Here is a 20,587-nt window from a genome sequence, read left to right on the forward strand (position 1 = left end):
CCCTCCCTCTCAATTAAATACGGAAGAGGATTAGGGCCACCGAAAAAAAAGTGGGCAAAAGTCAGAATTCTGACTTTAATCTGAGAATTCTGACTTTTTTCTCAGAATTCTAAGATTCAAGTCAGAATTCCGACTTTCATCTCAGAATTCTGAGAAAAAAGTCAGAATTCTCAGATTAAAGTCAGAATTCTGACTTTAATCTGAGAATTCTGACTTTTTTCTCAGAATTCTAGAAAAGAAGAAAAAAAGACGTGCCCACTTTTTTTTTCACAGTGGCCCTAATACTCTTCTGTAATTAAACATTAACACTTAAATCCAAATAAAAACGGCATCAAACAACCGGCTGTCTGACAGCCTCACCACACAGCCTACACTTTAACCATGACAAAGGCGGTTTTAGTCTTTATGATGGGCTCTTCATAGACTCCTGTCCTTCTTAGTCCATGGTCTTATCACTCCAGGCCATTGACTTCCTCTTGGCCAATTCCATCCAGGACGGCTGACCGCTGTCAGACATGGATTGCAGCACCGAGGGCAGTGTGGGTGATGATGACGGTGATGAAGAAGACGCTGCATTTTTCCGTGACCATCTGTCCTCACGCGACCTTTCTGCAACTTTGGTGGGGCTTAACTCTAAAAAACAATACGCAGAAAAAAATCTAGGTCAAATGGGTTCAGTAAGAATATTAAAAAAGGTGTTTATACAGTAACGATTTATTATCACTCTGAGCAAACACACCTGCAAGGTTTACTGCTTGTCTTTCGTCTGTCTCTTTGATCACAGGTGCGGTTTTTGCCAAGGTAGGGGATTCACCTGATCCCTGCATGTCTGTATGCGTTTTCCTCAATTCCACCTAAGAACACACATTCAGGACAATCTTGTCAGTTCAAAACATCCCTATTATCTGTTCATGGCCTGCATTTCAGCCACCGTGAGAAAGTGCCATAAAAAGTCCAGAAACAATCATAAATTTAACCTGCTAATAAACCCAGTCAAAATCATCAGTTCCATTGCAATAAAACAATATGTTGGTAGCCACCAGGACACCAAATGAATGATGGACACATGCTAGGCTACTGTTATAGGTGCCAAATAGAGACTTAAAGATTTTTTAAACCTTTATATTTTCAAATGGGCATAGATCTGACTGCCACAAACAGCAAGGGGAGGTCAGGCAGCATTGTGAGGATGGCAAATGATATGAAAGATAGTTATAAAGAAGTACCACAAACCCCCTTGGGTCCAGGCGCTGTGGTCCACTCTCCCCGTCTCTCTAAAAAAGCAGCCTTCTCACTTACAGAACCAGACCAAAATGCTCTTCGGCTTGTGAGTGGCGGAGCCTCTTTTTGCTCACTGGCTTCTCTCTCCCCTCTTCCTGAGGCAAAAGCTGAAGCAGAACCAACAGCTGACGAGGCTGCGGGAGCTGAAGTCTGCGCTGAAGGTGTGGGCTTGAGCTGCTGGGCAGACTGGAGACCTCGATTGCTCCAGGAGGATTGCTGCTGGCCTGAGGAAAGGTAAGACTGCGCAAGAGACTGTGTGGCGCTGCCTTGTGCAAACTGAAACGAGGTGTCTGTTTGTGAAGGGGAGCGCAAAGGAGAATGGGTTGTCCACGGATTGGTGGTTACCACTGAATGTGAGGCAGACTTAGTTGTGTTAGTCTGGTCTTCACTGGTGTGTTTTGACATTTGTGCATCTCTGGAGGCATTGGACAGCACAGGAGATGCCTTCTGTTGCAGAAATACTGGCGAAGTTCTGACAGTCTGTGCTTGGCTTCTGCTTTGATTCGTTTCTGCCGATGGCTGCTTTGCAGCTTGCACAGTCTGTGTCCGTACTTGTGTAAAAGTCTCTGTTGGATTTGTGGGCTGCGCTTGTGCCTGCGGTCGAGCTGAAGATTGCATGTTTGCCTGTAAATTTCCTGCAAAATCTCTGGGGAATCTACTAATGAAAAGCTGTTGAAGGCTCTTGGTTTTTTCCATGGCCAGAGCCACCCAGGACACCTCAGATGAGGTCGCCTGCGGGGCAGGTTGAGGCTCCCGGGGTGTAGCTTCTGCTTCTTTGGGGTTTGCAGGCGTCGTGTGAACGTCGGAAGTTTCGCTGGCAAATGGAGCATTATGTTTGACTGGAGGAGAGAAGCCAGATGGGGTTTGATCTAAGGGAGACACAAAAATCTGTTAGATACGCTCGGCAGCACTGTTACCGTTAAAGTTCGCCCGGGTGGTATCTTAATGAGTACAAAGTTCCCCTGTGATCAGTAAAAATCTTATCTTCCTAGAGTGATTATTTACCATGTTAAACAGCAACAACAGTGCACATCTGTGCAATATTAACTCTGTAATCAAAGAGATAATGGCTGTGAGACGCTGCTTCACTATCAGTGTAAATTTAAAGCAGATCTCCAAATTAAACATCAGCTTCTATAATCAGTGTGATTCCAGTGTGATATTTTGACATTATGTCAGCATTATGCTATATTATTACATATTTATTTCAATCTAATCTTCATTTTATTTTATTTTATTTTATTTTGTTTTTACTTTACACATTTTGCCTAAATTCTTTAGCTTTTTCCTTTTTGGTCTAATTTACTTAGCTGGATTTTTCTGAATTTGCAAGACATTTTTAAAAACTATTTTGAGTACTTTCAAACCTTCTACATGACAATGTTAGGAGCTCTGAAAGACTCACCAGCTGGTCTGATCTCTCCAGAGGAGGATGGCATCCAAGACGCATTTGCTTGCAACTTTTTTTCACTTATTTCTTGGCATTTTTGGTCACCTTGGTCCTCACCCAGTGCTGACTTTGAATGCCTGTTAGAAGATGTATCAAGCCGAAATCGAAGTGAATGAGATGTGGAGCGCAGTTTGACACCGAAAGCTGTTTTTCCTTGTTCCTCCTGGGGCTCCTTTGCTTCCACCGCCTCTTCCACCTCTTCCTGGCTGCTCTCGATCTCCTCCGCCTCAGCAGCGCCTGTGTCTCCAGGTGCATCTTTAGATGCTGTCACTGATTCCACCTTTTTGAAGCTGTCACTCCTGTCCCAGGGAACAGCTGAGGTTTTAGGTGGTGCGCCTTCTTGACGAAACCTTCCTAAAGCAAAAGGATGCTCTCTTGGCTCTTTAAGTTCCTCCTTTTCCCTGTTTTTCTCCTCCATTTCCCTAGTGATCCTGTTCCTGGCTTCAGCCCGTTCCAAAACTCCCAAAAAACTGCCCGATCGGGGTCTTTCTCCATCTTGGTTTCTCGATGCAGTGACAGAAAAGTGGAAAGAGCCAGATCCTTGGGCATATCGTTTAATTCCTCTTGTGGTCTCGCCATCACCTTGAACCTCCTGGCTAGCAGAGGAAGACCTGAATGCCATTCCCGAGGCATTATCATCATGAGGCATTAGTTGCTTCTCCAAATCCCCTTGTCTTTGTTCCTTCAGTCCTGACTCTATGAAGGACGAGTGTGGACGTTCACCAGATGCTGAACCCACACGTTTGCGAGGTTTAACTCGAGGTACTTGGGAGGCTACAGTCTCAGGAAGAGCGTGGTCCTGTTTGGAGAAACTTTGACTTGTTGGTTTGAGTACCGCCTCTGATGTGACCAGTGCCACTTCTGCACATTTCGAAGGAAGACGCTGATGTACAATGGGAACGGCAACTTTTTCTTCTTCTTCCCTTTCTTTTTCTTCTTCTTTTGTTTCCACTGTTACTTCTTCTTGAGCACCAAGATGGTGTTTTAGTTCTTTGACAGGCTCGGGTCGGTCAATGTTGTTCATGGTGTCTAAATGAGACTGAGAGACAGTCTGAAGATAAATAAAAAAGAGCGAGAGATATGAAGGGCAGGAAAGTGAAGTGGTGGTGCACTATTTGTTTATAGAAAGAGCATACAAGAGAGAGAAATAACTACAGCAACGTACCGCGGCAGCTTTCATCTTAGTGCTGGCCCTCTGGTTTCTGGGTTTGATAGACATTCGGTGGCGTGCGGCAGAAGTGTTTAAGCGGGAAGTGAACTGAGCTGGTGTGCTAAAATCCGACGGGACCTCAGCAGCAGAAGGAGAAACAGAGGGGACGGAAAGAGGAAAAGCATGGGATGGAGTCGAGGGAAGAGATTTGATAGGTGCAGGTTTGGGGATGGGTGAGAGAGTGCGAGATGTTGGCTGAGATATCGCCTGCAAAGAAAAAAAGGCCAACAAAATCGCTGTACAATCCTGCAAACAACGGGCTAAGAGAAAGAACTACAAAATACAGTGTTTTGGATTATTATGTCAATGTATCACACATGGTTGTTGGTAACCTCTATTACCTATCTGATATTCTATATGGAGTGGAGCCAAAGGGGGGCCAGGCTTGCAGGGACACAGTTTAACAGTGCACCTTACATAAGAACCCTCTGGCTCCATCACTGATTCGACTTTTGGAAACAGCATTTCAGATGACAGATTCCTTTCTTGAAGTTTATGTCCAGTCAATCCCACGTACACCGTAAATCCTCAGGAGTGTCCAGACCGTGCATTAATCTGTGTCTTAAAATAGTCCCCAACATATGCACCAGTTTCTCCTGCTTAAATTACACGTTTTACAGAGACCAGCTGTTTTAGGGATTACTCTGCTATATACTGTTTTCTTAAATGATGCTATATGTTTATAACCCCACTTTTTTCAGTTATAACTATAGTAGGAAAAAATGGGGGTACAGCGCTGGCCTTTTTTATGGGACATGCTGAGAATAAAAACATATGATCAGAACACTTTATGCTTGCTTGTTAAATTTAAACAAATGCAAATCCTGCTTTTGAATCCACGCATCATCTAATCAGCAGGATTATTCACCTTTGTAAGGGTTTCCTGAGATGTATTGTCTTCTCCTGAATCATGAGGAGGACTGTGAGGAAGTGACTCCTGGCTGCTCAGATCCGCTGGACGTCTCATTGGCAGGACCATAGGAGGTGGGCCCAAATGCATTTTCTGCTGCTGAAGCGTCATCTGTGATGACAGAGCGCAGCACGAGTCACTGTTACCATAAGTTTAAACAACAGGCCTAAAAAAAAAAAGTGCCATACCTGGAGAGCTTTGATTTTGCTGTGAACGTTCTCCTGAGATAAGACCCTGGTGGGTTCAGGGTCTGTCATGACCAGGTCATCCAGAAAGATGCTGTCGTGGGACAGCGCCCGCGATCCCATAATGCCCTGTGCGCATCTAAGTGGAACCAGAAGAAGGACGAGTCAAAGTAAGGACAAGTAAGTGAATCTGAAAGAGAATTTTTAGAAAGGCGTCGTGTCACGTAAACACTCACACCAAATCTTCTTCTGATCCGAGATCTTTTCCTGCAGTGATGTCACTGGCTGACTGGCTGAGTTTGGCATTTCCTTCTCCGCCTGCTCTCTTACTTCTCCCAAAGAGACGAGTTTTCAGATCCTTGATCTTGGATCTTTTACGTCCTAACAGAGATTGGGACCGAGACAGATCCAGGTCACAGCATTTCACGCACACGTGAACAAGGAGAACTCACGTGCTCTCACACACTCTCTATTTTCTGTTTTCGATACGTTCTTTAATGAGCATCTCTTTCATATTTCACTTCATGACGATGTGTTAGCACTCTCAGGTTAAACTACGAGACAGATCACCTCACCTGCGACGTCCTCTGTGCTTTCTTCTGCGTCTCCTGAGAAAGACTCCATCGGTCTGATCCCTTAAAGAAAAAAAAAAGTGTAGAGCAGATGACAGTTAAGTGTTCAGTGGAAAATAGTTCGCTTGTTGTCTTTGCAGGAGTAAACATGGACTCGAGGTTCAAAGGTTTATTACTGTTCATTATCAGTTGGGAGGGCTGGGTGAGGATAGTCTGTCGTCAAGATGAACAACATCTTAATCGATGTTACATGTGGGATTGCCAAGAAAAAACACCACAGGTACTGCAGAGTAGGAAGAACGTGGATTTGAAGCATGGCATCGCACTGTACAGCCCGACAACACATTTGATGAACAAAGCAAAAGCTAAAATCTTCCTTCACTGCTTTACCATCTTACAAACATCCTGACTGAGTTGGCGTGCTACTCTATGCTAAAGTCAGTTCCAATTTTTTTTCCATGAAGACCGGCCTGACATATGTATATCCCACCTTTTGCAGGGTGCAGGTGTATCTAAGGAACTGTTGTCAACAGAGCATGAGGCTGTATAACTGCCTGATAAGACAAGATGTGCCAGGTTATAGACAAACAAGCAAAGTCCACACTGCACCTCTCATGCCACCGATTACACCCTTCTTACTCTATCCTCAAAAAAGTTGCGATCAGTTTAAGCAAATCGATTTAAACAGTATGTAAACCTCAGACTTGATTTCCTCTCTGCAGTGAAGTGCTCCCTGCGGTTTCACCGTTCACTGAGCTGAACTATAGCTCCCAGAGAAACAGAGGATAATCCGGTGGATTATTGACATTGCAGAGAGATCCTTGTAAGATTTCACAACGCTGTAATGATCCACGACACTGCAACATTTCTCCACCAGGTGACATTCCCTGCGAATGTCACCTGGGGGAAAACACACACGCACTCCAGATGGGGAGGGAGGAAGAAAAAAAAAAAGAAAAAGAAAACAACGGCTGAACTTACCAAAAATCTAAAGCCGAGCACCTCAACTTGTCCCTCCTGATCGCCCTCCTCTCTTCACGGAGCGGTCTCGTATCAGCTGTGTCCCTGCCTTAATGATTAAACCTCAGACTTACCACATCTGCAGACGGAGGGAGATACCGAGGGAAGGGAGTGAGGGAGGTGGGAAAAAAAACAGGCTGGGAGAAAAGAGAGAAAGGGAGCGAGAGAGAGAGAGCGAGAGAGAGAAGGTCACTTCCTGACAGGGTGAGCAAATGCACAAGAGAAAAGAGGACAGATGAGAATGTGTGTGTGTGTGTGAGAGAGAGAGAGAGAGAGAGAGAGAGAGTGAGAGAAAGAGAGAGAGAGAGAGCGAGAGAGAGATACTCTATTACATTAGTGGCACACTGTGGCCCTCTGTGCTAAGCTCCTTATAAAACGTTAACCTGATTTTAGGCCCAGAAATGAGAGTAGAGGGTAAAAAAATAAAAAATAAAGCTCCAGCTGGAAAGAGGACATGAATATAGGAATTATGGCTCATAGAGCTGTTTACATATTGCACAGGCTCGCTCACGCCCTTCTGATGATCAAAGAGCGGAGGCTATGGGTGTGCTGTGAGTGTTCAGAAATGAAATAAATAAATAAAAACAAACAGGAATCAGCCACCTCCCAGCACATCACATCATTTTCACCCAAGACTGTTTGGCCACAGTCCTGAAGGTGCGGTCTTTGAAATGTTTGCCTGGGACCTTTGCTCCTCTATAACTCCCACACACATTTTTCACGATATGTGAGACGACGCCTCGTTTCACAGCAACGAGATGACACATTGTTCCTGCGAGTCCTACTTCCTGCGCATTCACACAGGACAGCACTGGGAGATGGGAGCGCTAATCTAGGCCACTGGGCTACAATCGGCGAGAGGGAGGGCCTGCAGGAATTGGCATGCGAACGCTTGCATCCGCATCCATGTGTCTGGAAGCGTGGCTGAGCAGCATCTCCAATGAGTCTCCTTACAGATAAATCCTCGTCTCTCCCACCAGAACCCGCATCCAGCTGGGTAACATCTGGATTACATCCAACGGGACACATGCACCGTGATAAGAGCCCACAGTGACATAACAGTCTGGGATGTGGTTTTATTTAATTCCCTCATTCATAGATTTATTGTCCATAATCTACACATAAAAGAGAATACACACACAGGCTTATTTTTATCTTATAATAGGGATGTAATGTGATTATGGCTAATATCTGCTATCATAGGGAGGCTGTTTGTAGATAATAAAGCATCATACACGTTTATTGCACTTTCTGCTTTTATCATCACAGCATTTGTCCCCCTGACAGAAAGAAAGCAAAGGTACTGATTTTTAGCAGTATATGCCAGTCTCTGATTCATGTGGTGTTGTGATGGATTATAATTTCTTCCTCTCACAGCCCAGATGAGGGCTGTGCATATCGAGATTAAGGCCGATAGATAATCCGATCACAGCGCTGTTTGAACTCACGAGGGTTACCATTCATTCTAGCAAATGTGAAAAAAAATGTGAGGGAATTTTCTTTGGGTTTTTTTGTTTTTTCACTTTTATAGACGACTTTTTTTTGGCAAGATGTTTCCATTGATTCATCCAAGAACAATTAGCCGATATCTGAAACCACTGAACAAGCTTTCCCCTGCAGCTTATCTGTATTTAGTTTGGGATTCTGGATTCAGATAAGAGTTTGATGGTAATCGTTAACTAGACATCAGTGTCTTACATGCATGAAATGTTGCACTAATACAGAGCCAGCAGAAACAGAAGAAGCTATAACTACAATATGGCTTTGGGTCATAAAAATCAGTCAAAGATATTAAACATGTACATCGCCGGTAATTGTAAGTGTTAATAACCTTGTCCAGAACTCAATAATTGTGGAAATATGTAGGTTTTTAAGGAATCACGAGTTCAGTGCTCCATGACTGCTCGATCTGCTGATCCATGTAACATGTATGAAAGCTATGAAGCAGGTGGTGAATGCGCCTTAAGCTTAGACTTTGTTGTAATAAGAGTCAGAATGGGATTTGCAGTGTTTGTGAACTTGTTACAGATGTAAAGACCTATGTCTGAATCAAATACAGTGTGTATAAGTGAATGAGTGGTTTTTGATGGATATAATCTGACTGTGTGGAGACTATGACAAGGTCTGATCTGCACTGACCGGCATTTGCTCTTTTTTTTTAAGTCAGATTTTTATTGTTGGCAAATGTTTAGTTGAATCAGAGGACTCAGTCTAGTCGACATTCAGACCTAAACTTGTCTATCAACGCTTCATCAGACAAGCTAAGATAAAATTTGACCAATCTAACAAATATTAAAACTTCCTCTATATTTTTGTCAGTTTTCCAAGTTCACAAAATCTTTTCAGTTAGTTAAATTTTTTCCCAAGTCAAGTTTTTGTTTTTTAGTTCACTAAAATGTTTTACTTCTAGGTTTTAGTGTAATCCTCCACCCTAAAACTATAATAACCTGGAAAACAACCAGCTGATTACCATAAACGCTTTCTGTAAGTACACCTTTCTGTGTAACTCTACCCACTCTCGTCCTCATGGTCACTGTTTTCATTTTATCTGTGTCTTGGAGTTTTCCTATTCTGTAGAAAACAAGAAAGCATCTCACAATCTTTCAGCACACTTTGGTCAGTTTTAATATTTATTCTGCAGTTATGTATTATAAATAGTTTAAAAACTGTTACATTTTATTTATTTGCCAGTACAAAAAGATATTTAGATCCATGTTTGTTTGTTTTTAATCTACTAATAGAATCAGGACGGTACATTTCCAGTCAACCGAGAAGGGCCTAAAGTTAGCAATCCTGTAACACATTTTACTATTCATGCGTTTTAGGAATGTTTTGGTTTTGAATTTTAAAGTTTAAATTTGATTTAAACAAAAATACAATTTTAATTTTGTAAAGTAATCTAGAAAAAATATTTTGAAATAATTAATTTTAAAAGCTAAAAATGATCCATATTTTTCATAAATATCATAGAAAACAGAAAAAAAAATCATAGAAAATTGAAGAACTGTCTTTAAAAATCCACCAATAGCAGCAGCAGTACAGTTAGCAGAAATTTAAGATGTTCCAGTGCAGCAGAAATCAAACAGTAACCCAGCTTGTTATAAAAGTCAGTCCCCAGACACCCGCAAGCTAAGGCAAATCCAACAATACTGTAGACCTGTTTGTGTTTGGAAGGCAGGTAAGTAAATTAAACGGCTTGGCTTGGCAAAAAAATAATCATTTTTAGCTTTGTGAGTCTCATAGAGTTTTTGTGTGTTTGGTGTGGAAAATGTCTACAGTGGTCTCCTGGCACTGCCTGAGGTCATAGTCACAGTATCCAACTGAGAATCGGCCCTGCGAGACAAATGACAGAAAGATCTCGTTCACTTTAGCCACTCTGTAAATACAAATGAATACTAATAAGTATATAATGCGTAGTCTCACCTTAGGTCTCTTGAAGTAATCCAACCCTCTTCCAATTTTTATGATCCAACCATTATTGAACCTAAAAATAAAACCAGGTCTAATTTACTGGGATAAAAGAGACCGTATTTTGAGCAATGGAGTGTTAATGTGGAAGTGAACATCAGATGTCACAAGGATGAACTTCTTTCCATTTGAAAACAAAAATCCTCACGGTGCACGTGCTGCTGTAAATGAGGAAAATCTGCAGGTGTACCTGATCTCCCGGTCATGGATAGTGGAGGAGTACTGCAGGTCTAGAGTCACTCCGTGAGCGCTGAGACTCTCTTTCAACTCAGCCAGAGCGCCGCTCTGCTGGCCACTATCAGCCTGCGGGACGGGAAATTACAGTATAAACTAAACAGAGGAGACAGCAGTGGCTGCTCAGCTTTGACTATAAAATGCAGCTCTATTGTGTGAGTAACTCACTTCATCCTGCGACGTGAGGAGGTGGATCTTGTTCACCTTGCAGGGGGCTTTTAGCAGCATCTCACAGAACCGAAGGAAGTTGTACAACTGTTTGTGAGAGGAAAGGCGAGGGCTTTGTTTGGCATATTATATAAGGTTGCTACAGTTTAGGGCTGATTTTTAAATCATAAACATAAAATTACAATTATTTATTATAAAGTGCTAGTCAAACTAATAAGGAGAAAGCTGCTTGCTTGCAGCTTGCAACACATGATCAGAGAAAAAAAAGATTTTCAGTATATACGTTCAGGCTTTCATCAAAATCCACATCATAACTGAATGGGTTCCTCCTTTTCCCATACACGACCTCTACAAAAAGTTTAATTAAAATTAGCTTAGCGGTCTTTTCATAACATACCAGACAGATTTTTATAACATTTGTTTGTTTAACTTTGACTAATCTGTGATAGTTCTATTAATCAATGAATCTTTTAGCCATCTAAATGTTGAAGGCTTTCTGGCCACAGAGAGACAGTGATGCAGACCAGGACATGTTAAAGAGATTATGTCGTCCGTCCCCCCCGTCGGCTGCTGCTGCTACCCAAGGCAGAAAATGGATACATGTATTGCAGTCTTAGTCCTCTAGTATCATTTTATCAGTATCAAATTAATGGATAAACTCATTAAAGATAAGCTCCAACCTCTGAACAAAGCCTGATAAAAGACTGATGACAGAGTGGAATAAATAAAAACCCCAGTTAATGAAGACAAAACTCTTACTTGGTGGGTGTGCCGTATGTACGGGTCCTCCACCCAGACTTCAGTGAGAGCGCTGCTGATGTATGGCTTGAACAGAACCTCATAGCTGTAACTGGTAGCATCCTCTGATATTCTTATCTGCTCGTGGTACTTCCCATCTATCAGGGAAGAGAAGAGAAACACAAATTTTGAAAACCCTCTTCTTTAGCTGTGGCTCTTGCCATACATTTTCCCCCCAAATCTAAAAACTTAACCAGCGCAGTCCTACACTGGAATAGGATCCTGTCTATAAGAGATACTAGACATAATTAGATTTATACATGAATGTAAAGGATATAACAAAACAATAAAACTAGATTTTGGTTGTTGAGAAGATCGCACAGTCAATATTCAGCTAGAGCTGGATTACAGGGCAAAGTGGGCTTCAGCAACCCAAATCCACAGGGTCAGATTGTGCAAATTATTAGTTTGGTCATATGCAACACTGAAGCACCTTGTTCACCTGATTTGAGTTCTTGCTTGTGTCAAAATTACCACAAAGTTCTACTTCTTGCTCCCTTTAGGGGTCGCTACATCTACCTCTGCCCCTTGGAGCTCCACTGTTACACCTGTCTCCCTCTCATTTACACACAGGTGCTACAGGTCTAACAGTCAAAACCACTGCAAACAAGAGGCTCCGTAGATCGGGGTAATTCATCTTTGCCCGGCCCACTTTGCCCTTTTTTGCTCCATTACTGGCAAATTACCTTCCTTCATCTGATTCACATGAACTTTGATTTGCTCTGCTCTGTCCATGTAGCCCTTTATCTTCTCTCTGTAGTGTCCTCTCTTTGATTCGTCTTTTACAGCTGCTCACACGACAAAGAGAACATTAAAATGAGACGTTCAGCGTAATTCAGGGCAATGTTTAAAATATGTAATTATTATTATTTATTTATTTTTAAAGGCGGACCTTTTAACACGTCCATAAGCAGCTGGATGCCTTCCTGGTAGCAGATGAGAGACTCCTGGAAACGTTCGCTCTGGTCCAGCTCCACCGCTCGCTTCAAGACAGACACGGCGGACGCCTCCATTCCCGACAGGTGGTTTTGTGTCATTGTTCTGTCTTTCAACTGTCTTTTAAAACATATACAACACTAAATAAACGTCACGTTTCACCAGTGACAAGAAAGGAGCTGAGAGAAGTAGCTCTACCCACGAGTGCCCCATAAAAATAACTCCCGGAGAAACGTAATAACTTTGGTTAGAAAATTGATGGTTATATTTTTTTTTTTATAAAAACACACAGTAAAGTATTTTCAGTTTTTATTAAGTCTAAATTAATTCAAACAACATATTTATCACACTAGAAAATTGAGGGTAGGAACAATGTGCAAATAGCCGATGCTCTCGAAGAGGCGGTGCTCTTTTAATGTAACTCCCCGACGTTTCCGGTTAAGACGGAGGAGAGAGAGGGCTTGACAGCAGCGTGACTTTCCTGTTTCACTGCTGTTTTCAGTGCCGAATTAATGTTTAAATGTGCGAACTTGGAAATATGGTATGATTATAGGTCAGTTTTTCATAGCGGTTAGTTAGGCTCGAGTTCCGTGTTATATAGCAGTTAGCAAGGCTGTAACCTTGTCTCGTAGTCCCTGTTAGCTAAAGAGCAGCAGAAGGAACACAACATGTCAGCTGTCTGTCGCAGTTTGAGCTTTTTATCAGTCAAGGTGGGTACATCTGCACGTTTTTAATATTTCAGACTTGAACTGTCTACAAAGTGTTTCGTACATCTTTAAGTTGACATAAGGGCTCATTTAGTTTAACGCTGCTTTGAGGAAAAATCCAGCTAAACATGAAACCTGAAACCCAAGTCAGGGATGGGATTTGTAGAATAGTTACTGAATTTTTCTAGGTTTACTGGATTTATTTACTTTGTTTGCTAGATGACTGCAGTGCTGAATTTTAGGACGCGAAACTTTCAAATATAATCACCAATGTCCTGGATACATATACAACGTGCTCAGTTACATAAAAAAATAGAAAACGAGGCCATTGTAACTAACTCAGCATTAATGAAATTCACAACTTGTTGTGTGAAGCCACTGGGCTTCTCTGCACCACTATCCAGTCAGCTGTGATGTGCACTAGGCTAAATTTGCTGCAGAAAGTGCTCCAAGTATTAAAGTTAGAACTTTAATAAACTTTAATATTAGTATTAAATTTAGAACTTTAATACTAATATTATCGTCTAAGATTCAGTTCAGTTCAGGTTTATTTTATATATAGCACCAGTTCACATCAAAATCGCTTCAAGATGCTTTATGCCGTAAGGTAAAGACCCTAAAGTATTTGAGAAATCAAATACTATGATTTCAAATAGCCCCTATGAACAAGCACTTTGTGATGGTGGGAAGGAAAAACTCCCTTTTAACAGGAAGAAACCTCTGACAAAACCACCTAAGGGAGGGCCAGGCATATGCTGTGACTGGAGAGGGCGATGAGAGGAAACAGAAGAGAAGGGGGAAAAAGCAAAGAGAGGCAGGAAAAAGCAGACTAAGGGAGAGAGAGAAGGCAAAAATGTATGTATGCAATAATGACATAGTGCAGTGGTGTGTAAACAGAAGGGGAGTGAAAAGAGGCAAGTGGAAGTGCTCAGATGTATGTAAGAAGGAAGAATTTTATATCCAATTCTAGATTTAACAGGGATCCAGAGATTAAAAGCTAATATGGGAGGAATGTGATCTGTGTAGTTTGTCCACCAGAGGGCACGCTCCAACTTCCCTGTTGCTATTAGCTGTTTGGAGTAACACAAATACAACAACCTGACCAGAGTCAGGCAAAGCGTAATTCAGTAAACGGATAACTACACATGACAAATGTTAGGGAAATCTGTTCATATTTTGTGGATCTGAAAGATAAAAACAAAATATCTGCTGATGTGTCAGAATATCAGATTTTTAAATCATTAAAAAAACAACAAAAAACTTTTGTTCCCTCAAGAAAAGAAAATCTACCACCAGTAACGGCAATCTATCTCTGAGACCTAACTCTACAGAACTTTTTAGATTTTCTGCATATGTAAGTAAACACATTTTCCTTGGTACTGGGCTTTGCTTTTTACCTTCTCTCTGTTTGCATATGTTACAGACCCTGACAGAAGCTCCAGTTTTGTCACCTTGTGCGTGGTATGTGTCAGCACGAAGCAAATTCTCCAAATCCAGAATCCCACAAGAGGTAAGAATAAATTTAGAATCTATAATGTTGTACGTTTGTAAAGTAATTAGCAACACTTAAAGTATGTAACGTCTTGTGGCCATACCCATGTGTGTGTCAAAATATAATTCTTTTACATTAATATTTATTTGGATTAAGTAATTTTGGGTATAATTCCAGCAGGTCCAGTAGACAAAATGGTTTAGGGGGATTATTAGCTACTCAGTATTTTTTAGTGTTGCTTTAGGGTCGTCATTACAGATGAATCCTGCCATGGAATAATGATAATCCTTTATTCTGCATTTTCTTAACAGATTTTTGCTGAGCGATCGAAAGAGCATGAGAAATATGGTGGCGATCCAGACCAGCCGCACAAGCTGCACATAGTGACGCGGGTCAAAAGTGCGCTGCGAAGGCCATACTGGGAGAAAGAGATAATAAAACACCTCGGGCTTCAAAAGGTAAAATTTCTGTTATTGTACAGGACCCCAAACTGGGTTCCCTTTTTGTAAAGGCTACAGATCGTTTTTGTTTTACTTTTGGATTAGCTTAATGTAACCGGATCGTGTTCAGTGTTTTTTGCACATACAACAAAACACTGTTGTCAGCTTTAGTTCAGGAATTTCCATTTAATTCTTTGCATCTTTCAACAGTGACCTGCACCCTGAAGGAGCTCTGATTAGGATAAATGAGCTGTACAGAATTGTGTCACCTCATGCAGATGCTCACAGCCTTTATCTTTTGGAATAATTTTCTCTGTCTTTGTCTCGCATTTAGGCTCACGTCCCCGTAATTCATAAAAATACTCCTGCAGTCAACAGCCAACTGAAGTTTGTCAAGCACCTTGTAAGGTAGGATTAATTAACCAAAAGTAGTAACACATCACTCTTAAAGTACTATTGTTTTTTTCAAATTGAGGTTGCCTGAGATACCTACATATCTATACTGTTATATCTCCTTTGCCATCTCTTTCTGATACCTTCAGGATACAGCCACTAAAGACTCCCTATGGGCTCCCTGCTGAGCATGACATGGCCGATGCATACATCAACAGCAAAGGAGAACTTATTGTACACCGCCTCCTCCAACCTGTAGACAATAAGGCAGTCGAATCTTAGCTCCACTGTTGCGTGTGTGAATGTCCTGGGAAACGTCCTGTTGTCATTCTCTCTGCAATGAGAGAAAGCCGTGGCACCAACCAGACTTCTGGATTGCTGTTCCTGTGTTTTGATGCTGAGCTGCAGATGAATATGATTAAATGTTCTCATCAACCTGTCTCACAAATGCTTGAGCAAAGTGCTATCCTGATGAAGCAGGAATACCGACATTAACGTCGCATCTGAAAAATTCAACTCTGTGCAAACCCACTGTTCTAAGTTCGAGTTAATTCAGGAATTACTCATTAAACTTGTCCAGATAACTTGATTTATTTTTATTATTTTTTCTACATATCAACAGTTTAGCAATTTGAATACCAGCATATTAATTATACAGACAGCTAGTAATTTGGTAAAAAGTGTAATTTGGGTTCTGAGATAATTTAACAACAGTTGGTGGTTCAGGTTGTTAAAATTAAAAATGACTTCCTAAATCCCAAAGACAAGTCTTTTGCTCACCACCTCAACTGTATCAGACTGCCAAACAGTTATTTATAGAAATCGAGGGTCCCCTTTTGTGTTGCGGTTTTTAGTTTTGTAGTAATGCTCAACGTGCTCAGCATAGCACCAGCCAGTCTTATCAGCTACAAATAATCCACGCCCATAAAATGTTTTTACATGGTTATAGTTTTCAGTTCAAAGGCAAAAACAGCAAATAGGGAACTCCACCTATTTTGTTTTCTAAGAACAAAGGCTCACACAAAAACATTGCCAGTAATTATACTGGCCACTTCATTAGGTACATATGGTACACTGCTTGCCAATCCAAATATTTAATCGGCCAATCACATGGCAGCAACTCCATGCATTTAGACATGTAGACATGGTCATTACAGCCTGCTGCAGTATCAGAATGCCTCAGGGTAATTGAGTGTGGCATGGTTGTTTATGCCAGACAGTGTAGTCTGAATATTTCAGAAACTGCTTATATTCTGGGATTTTCCAACACAACCTTCTCCAAGGTTGTGTACCAACGGAGCATCATTTAAACACTACAACCTAACCAAGTGTTGTTGATGATCACAGTCCACAAATCTGATGCTTCCAGCATATTTCAAACTGGTTAAAAAACATGACAATGAGTTCACTGCAAATAGACACCAGTCACCACATCTCAATCCATCTTTGTGATCTGATGCAACGGCAGATTCTCATCATGGATGTGCAGCATCTGTGTAATGCTATCTTGTGAATATAGACAAATCTCTGAGAAATATTTCAAGCACCATGTTCAATCTATGCTATGAAGAATTTAGACTGTTCTGAAGACAAAAGTATCCAGTGAATTTAAGGATGTATTATTTCCATCCATAAAGGCAACATACAACTCTTGCAAATACGCTGCCTCTTACCCTGAAGAAGTAACACGAAAAATACACAAGCAGTTTTTTTCCAGCCTTTTCTTGTTTTTATTAAGTCTGCATTAGTTAGGTCAAACTCATGCTACCATGAAATGTCATGTAAAAATTTATTTTGCTCTTCAAAGATGATCTTGGCACTCACATGCACCATGAACTTGGTTCCAACACGAGACGTACAAAGGTTACAGGAAAGTGCGTGAGACAGCTGTCTACAATAAATGATTACACCTGTAAATCAAGAAAAACAAAACACAGCTAACAGCTAGTGGTCGCTCAGTGTGCTCCCTTGTTCATGAACCATACATTTTATTACTCAGATATTCCAATATAAATCATGGTGGAGAAGTCCTTAAATAAGGCTGAAACAAACATGCTTTTTAAATAAAATGAATCAGTGGATTGCGTTAATTAAAAAAATAGAAATTACTAAGTCACTGATAGAAGAGGAGAGGGAAAAAAAGGAAATGGGCTGTCTGCTGGAGTTTTATTAATGAGGTAGCCCTGAGAGAGTAAACCCGACAACTGTCCAGCCTCTTCAGTCATCTTCAGAATCCGAGTCGTAACCTCGCCCTCTGATGGTTTTCTTCTCCACTTTTGTGAACTTTGTTCCCGATCTCTGTGTCGCTGTTGGGGGCTCCCTCAGGTTACCACTAGAAACAGGAAAAAGGGATTGTGTTAGATAAAACATTTTCATTCCCAACACATAAGGTGCTCGAGTGAGTCTACCGCACATCTCACCTGTAGTTAATAACGTCTGCACAGCCAAGTCTCCATTCGAGCATCTCTGTGGTGAACTCGTCCGTGTTTCCCAGGTCAGTGAATCCAACCACATAGTCCTTTGTTTTTCCATCAATAAGCAAAGCCAGAGTCGGAATAACTTTGATGCGTAGCCTCTCTGTCAGAAATGGGGCCTTCTCTGCATTCAGTTTGATGAATTTGGTCTCAACGTGCTTCTTTGCCAAGATGGCCAAGTGTTTGTCGAGGATCTTACATCTAAGGACAGAGCGACAAGTTCAGATGTCTGACATCAACAGATTAATACCTTGGCGAATGAGTAAAAGAAAAAACTGACGCTAAACAAGGCACAATGTTGATTGTTAAAGATAACTGAAACACACTTCACACGTAGGAAATGTCATTTTGTCTTAAAAGATGATTTTAATAAATAAATTCATTAATTTGCAGAACATATTAATTTTCTATAAACTACCTCTGATTCTTTGTTTTGTTTTTTGGACTACATTACATTTCTAATTCATGGTCCTGTTGCATCATTTAGTGACTTTCTAGACTTACCTGAAGGTTGAATTTCTGTAGAAATGGCACACGACATTCTTGCTGTCTTTCACTTCACTGAAAAAGTCTTTTTCACTGGATATTTCTCTGTACTCCCCATGACCTTTAGACAACCACTCCTGAAAAGCAAAACAAAAGGTTACAAATACAAGAAAAGCTATTATAGTGGAGTACAATGGAAACACTCTTTAAAGGATCTGAATAACAGACCAAATGCTGTGTAGCCTAACTTCAGAACAAGACAGTCTATACACATGACACCAGGTGTTCTATTATGATCCTTCAAAGAACTGAGTGACTTCAGTACAAATTGTAGTGTCTAAAGTTTCATTTTTTTAGACTAGGTTCTGCTCATGGTGCGGATAAGAAGTGAATCTTCTCAGTGATTCAAATCATTTTATCTGCTTTAAGAAATTAACACAGCAAAATGCTACAGTGATTATAAAATGTCCCACACACCTGCTTCTGTTTTTGGGCCTTTTTTAGTGCCTCTAATCGCCTTTCCTTCAGCCTCTCCAAATCATCTTCATCCATTTCATTCAGCTTGGCCAACTGGGCATCCACCTGCTCCTCCACCAGCTTGGCTGACTGCTCCAAAACCTTTGCTATGATTTCCATTGATTGGTTAGCCATGGCTGCCTGACTCTGTTTGAAAATGGGCAGGTAAACAATGGTGAGACATGACACCAGACAGCAGGACAATAACAACATCACAGTGCCTAATATCGATATCAGCAGATACAAGCTTTCTGCAAATGTCAGTGGCTGATGTGTATCCGTCATGTGACATCCACACTGCACTGGCTACAAGTTCAAAGGTAGTGTGTTGGAGCGCATGACGACTAGGAAATAGTTCACTTATTCATACGACTTATTTATAAGCTTTGTTTTGCGCAAAGATGCAAAATAAAGAGAAAGGAATCTCGTCATCGCCTTTGTTCCCAAATTTTATAATGGGGAAAACCCTGTTTTAGCCCTACACTGTGAGCTGGCGTGATCAAGTAAGTACAACAATGTAACGTTAGCAACGTTGCTTACACAGAAATTGGTCCAAGAGCTCCTCTTTTAGCTAGCTAACGCCGCAGACAAAGCCAGTAACGGCTGGGGGCACACCTTGTTTCTGCCCGGTGGTGCCTACAGTTAGCTGGTACAGGCACAGACCGTAACTGGGTATCTCTTACGTATCTGCAGCTAACTAATACAAACTAAGAAACGTAGCTACACGTACTTCTACACGCCAGCAGTTCAACAAAAATCTCCCTATAAACCCTCAGTCCGCGTTTGCTTGCTATCTTAACTAGCTAGCATTAGCCCCGCCATTGTTAACAAACGTTACAGCAACAGTTTTGGAAACAGTTTTATTGATCTTTTATTTTTTAATGAACGTCAACGGTGCGTTTTGTCGAAAATATAAAGTATAACCAAGCTGCTATTAAATGATTACCTAGTAAGGTGACAGATGCTCGTCAACACCTCAGCCCGTGCACGAAACGTTTCTTTGCCGATACAACGTCACAGCGGGCCCGTCTGACGTCGTGGGAAGTACATCCGGGCAACTCGTGAAATACTACGGGTTAGTTTTTATTTATTAATTTATTTTGTGTGTGTGTGCGCGTGTGTTATATTTTTTCACGCTGTACTGCTGCTTTTGTTTATAGTGACCCAAAAGCTCAGTTGTCATCTGATGTATTAAAGAAAAAACATATTGTTGTATTGTTTGCAGTAAATCCCGTGCTGAAGAATATTTGTAGTTTATATGCAAAACATCATGAATGAAGTCGAAATTTCGAGGTAGGACTTGAAATAGCATTTTAAGAGGGGAAAAAAAATCGAAATTCTATTTTGAGAATAAAGTCGAAATGTGAAGATTAAAGCTGTTGCCATGGCTTATACCCTCTACAGCTCCAAAAGCAACCTCCTTTGTCCTATATATTCACCAATTCTTCATATAATCCCCCATCTTCAAGCCATCTGTCACTCCTGCTGCAGACCTCACCACTGTCTCACTGTCCTGCACCACCTTCACATACTTCTTTACCACTTACTCTTTAGTGAGGTACCACAGTTCCTCTCCTGCCAGCCTATCATATGCCATTCTCTAGACCCCCAAAGAAGAAAAAAAAAGAAAGAGCAAGCACTAAAGATCTGCTTTTTCTTGGCATGAAACCACACTGCTGCAAGTTGATCCTCGCTTCTCTCCTTAACCTAGCTTCAAGAACTCCTTCCCATATCTTCATGGTGTGGCTTGTCAACTTTATCCCATTTAAACAATACACAATAATTTATTGAAATCAATGTTTTTTGGCATCATCATAATACACATCTCTAACAGACATGTTTAGCAC

At 41.1% G+C, this 20,587-nt stretch overlaps 4 protein-coding genes across 5 annotated transcripts; 1 reads left to right on the forward strand and 3 right to left on the reverse strand.

The window, feature by feature from the left end:
* Positions 1-225: 225 nt before the first annotated feature.
* Positions 226-6,858, reverse strand: cracdla (cracd like a). 2 transcript variants are annotated; one of them, XM_063498977.1, is made up of 10 exons: positions 6,590-6,848; positions 5,612-5,671; positions 5,273-5,417; positions 5,040-5,175; positions 4,810-4,962; positions 3,897-4,148; positions 2,687-3,782; positions 1,234-2,150; positions 740-854; positions 226-633 (listed from the first exon to the last, which is right to left on the reverse strand). In XM_063498977.1, the coding sequence occupies exons 2-10, from the start codon at positions 5,658-5,660 to the stop codon at positions 437-439; spliced, it is 3,060 nt and encodes a 1,019-aa protein (XP_063355047.1). In that variant the 5' UTR covers positions 5,661-5,671; positions 6,590-6,848; the 3' UTR covers positions 226-436. The 2 variants fall into 2 exon arrangements, 1 of the variants encoding a protein (XP_063355047.1); XR_010096566.1 differs by having other exon boundaries at positions 524-633; positions 1,227-2,150; positions 6,590-6,858.
* Positions 6,859-8,930: 2,072 nt separating this feature from the next.
* mitd1 (MIT, microtubule interacting and transport, domain containing 1) lies at positions 8,931-12,431 on the reverse strand. Its single transcript, XM_063498705.1, has 7 exons — positions 12,189-12,431; positions 11,983-12,084; positions 11,258-11,394; positions 10,499-10,585; positions 10,287-10,399; positions 10,052-10,112; positions 8,931-9,961 (listed from the first exon to the last, which is right to left on the reverse strand). Exons 1-7 carry the CDS (start codon positions 12,331-12,333, stop codon positions 9,866-9,868), a joined length of 741 nt encoding a protein of 246 aa, XP_063354775.1. The 5' UTR covers positions 12,334-12,431; the 3' UTR covers positions 8,931-9,865.
* A 228-nt stretch (positions 12,432-12,659) lies between these two features.
* Positions 12,660-15,863, forward strand: mrpl30 (mitochondrial ribosomal protein L30). Its single transcript, XM_063499821.1, has 5 exons — positions 12,660-12,942; positions 14,363-14,449; positions 14,743-14,889; positions 15,206-15,279; positions 15,414-15,863. The coding sequence occupies exons 1-5, from the start codon at positions 12,901-12,903 to the stop codon at positions 15,544-15,546; spliced, it is 483 nt and encodes a 160-aa protein (XP_063355891.1). The 5' UTR covers positions 12,660-12,900; the 3' UTR covers positions 15,547-15,863.
* A 1,091-nt stretch (positions 15,864-16,954) lies between these two features.
* On the reverse strand, positions 16,955-19,793 carry txndc9 (thioredoxin domain containing 9). Its single transcript, XM_063499820.1, has 5 exons — positions 19,687-19,793; positions 18,702-18,887; positions 18,243-18,361; positions 17,685-17,939; positions 16,955-17,596 (listed from the first exon to the last, which is right to left on the reverse strand). The coding sequence occupies exons 2-5, from the start codon at positions 18,873-18,875 to the stop codon at positions 17,482-17,484; spliced, it is 663 nt and encodes a 220-aa protein (XP_063355890.1). The 5' UTR covers positions 18,876-18,887; positions 19,687-19,793; the 3' UTR covers positions 16,955-17,481.
* Between the last annotated feature and the right edge of the window lie 794 nt (positions 19,794-20,587).

The sequence above is a fragment of the Pelmatolapia mariae genome, linkage group LG16_19 (genome assembly GCF_036321145.2).
Source record: "Pelmatolapia mariae isolate MD_Pm_ZW linkage group LG16_19, Pm_UMD_F_2, whole genome shotgun sequence".
Classification (NCBI taxonomy): Eukaryota; Metazoa; Chordata; class Actinopteri; order Cichliformes; family Cichlidae; genus Pelmatolapia; species Pelmatolapia mariae.

Excerpts from the sequence above, each read along its gene's own strand:
- cracdla (XM_063498977.1), bottom strand. The coding sequence starts at position 5,660 with ATGGAGTCTTTCTCAGGAGACGCAGAAGAAAGCACAGAGGACGTCGCA. Across the intron at positions 4,963-5,039 it reads GCAAAATCAAAGCTCTCCAG|ATGACGCTTCAGCAGCAGAA; the intron begins GTATGGCACTTT and ends CTGTCATCACAG. Across the intron at positions 2,151-2,686 it reads TGGAGAGATCAGACCAGCTG|ATCAAACCCCATCTGGCTTC; the intron begins GTGAGTCTTTCA and ends TGTCTCCCTTAG.
- mitd1 (XM_063498705.1), bottom strand. The coding sequence starts at position 12,333 with ATGACACAAAACCACCTGTCGGGAATGGAGGCGTCCGCCGTGTCTGTC. Across the intron at positions 10,586-11,257 it reads ACATACGGCACACCCACCAA|TTGTACAACTTCCTTCGGTT; the intron begins GTAAGAGTTTTG and ends TCTCACAAACAG. Across the intron at positions 9,962-10,051 it reads ATTACTTCAAGAGACCTAAG|GGCCGATTCTCAGTTGGATA; the intron begins GTGAGACTACGC and ends TTTGTCTCGCAG.
- mrpl30 (XM_063499821.1), top strand. The coding sequence starts at position 12,901 with ATGTCAGCTGTCTGTCGCAGTTTGAGCTTTTTATCAGTCAAG. Across the intron at positions 12,943-14,362 it reads TGAGCTTTTTATCAGTCAAG|ACCCTGACAGAAGCTCCAGT; the intron begins GTGGGTACATCT and ends CATATGTTACAG. Across the intron at positions 14,450-14,742 it reads AATCCAGAATCCCACAAGAG|ATTTTTGCTGAGCGATCGAA; the intron begins GTAAGAATAAAT and ends TTTTCTTAACAG.
- txndc9 (XM_063499820.1), bottom strand. The coding sequence starts at position 18,875 with ATGGCTAACCAATCAATGGAAATCATAGCAAAGGTTTTGGAGCAGTCA. Across the intron at positions 18,362-18,701 it reads AGGCCCAAAAACAGAAGCAG|GAGTGGTTGTCTAAAGGTCA; the intron begins GTGTGTGGGACA and ends TTTGCTTTTCAG. Across the intron at positions 17,597-17,684 it reads GCAGACGTTATTAACTACAG|TGGTAACCTGAGGGAGCCCC; the intron begins GTGAGATGTGCG and ends TCCTGTTTCTAG.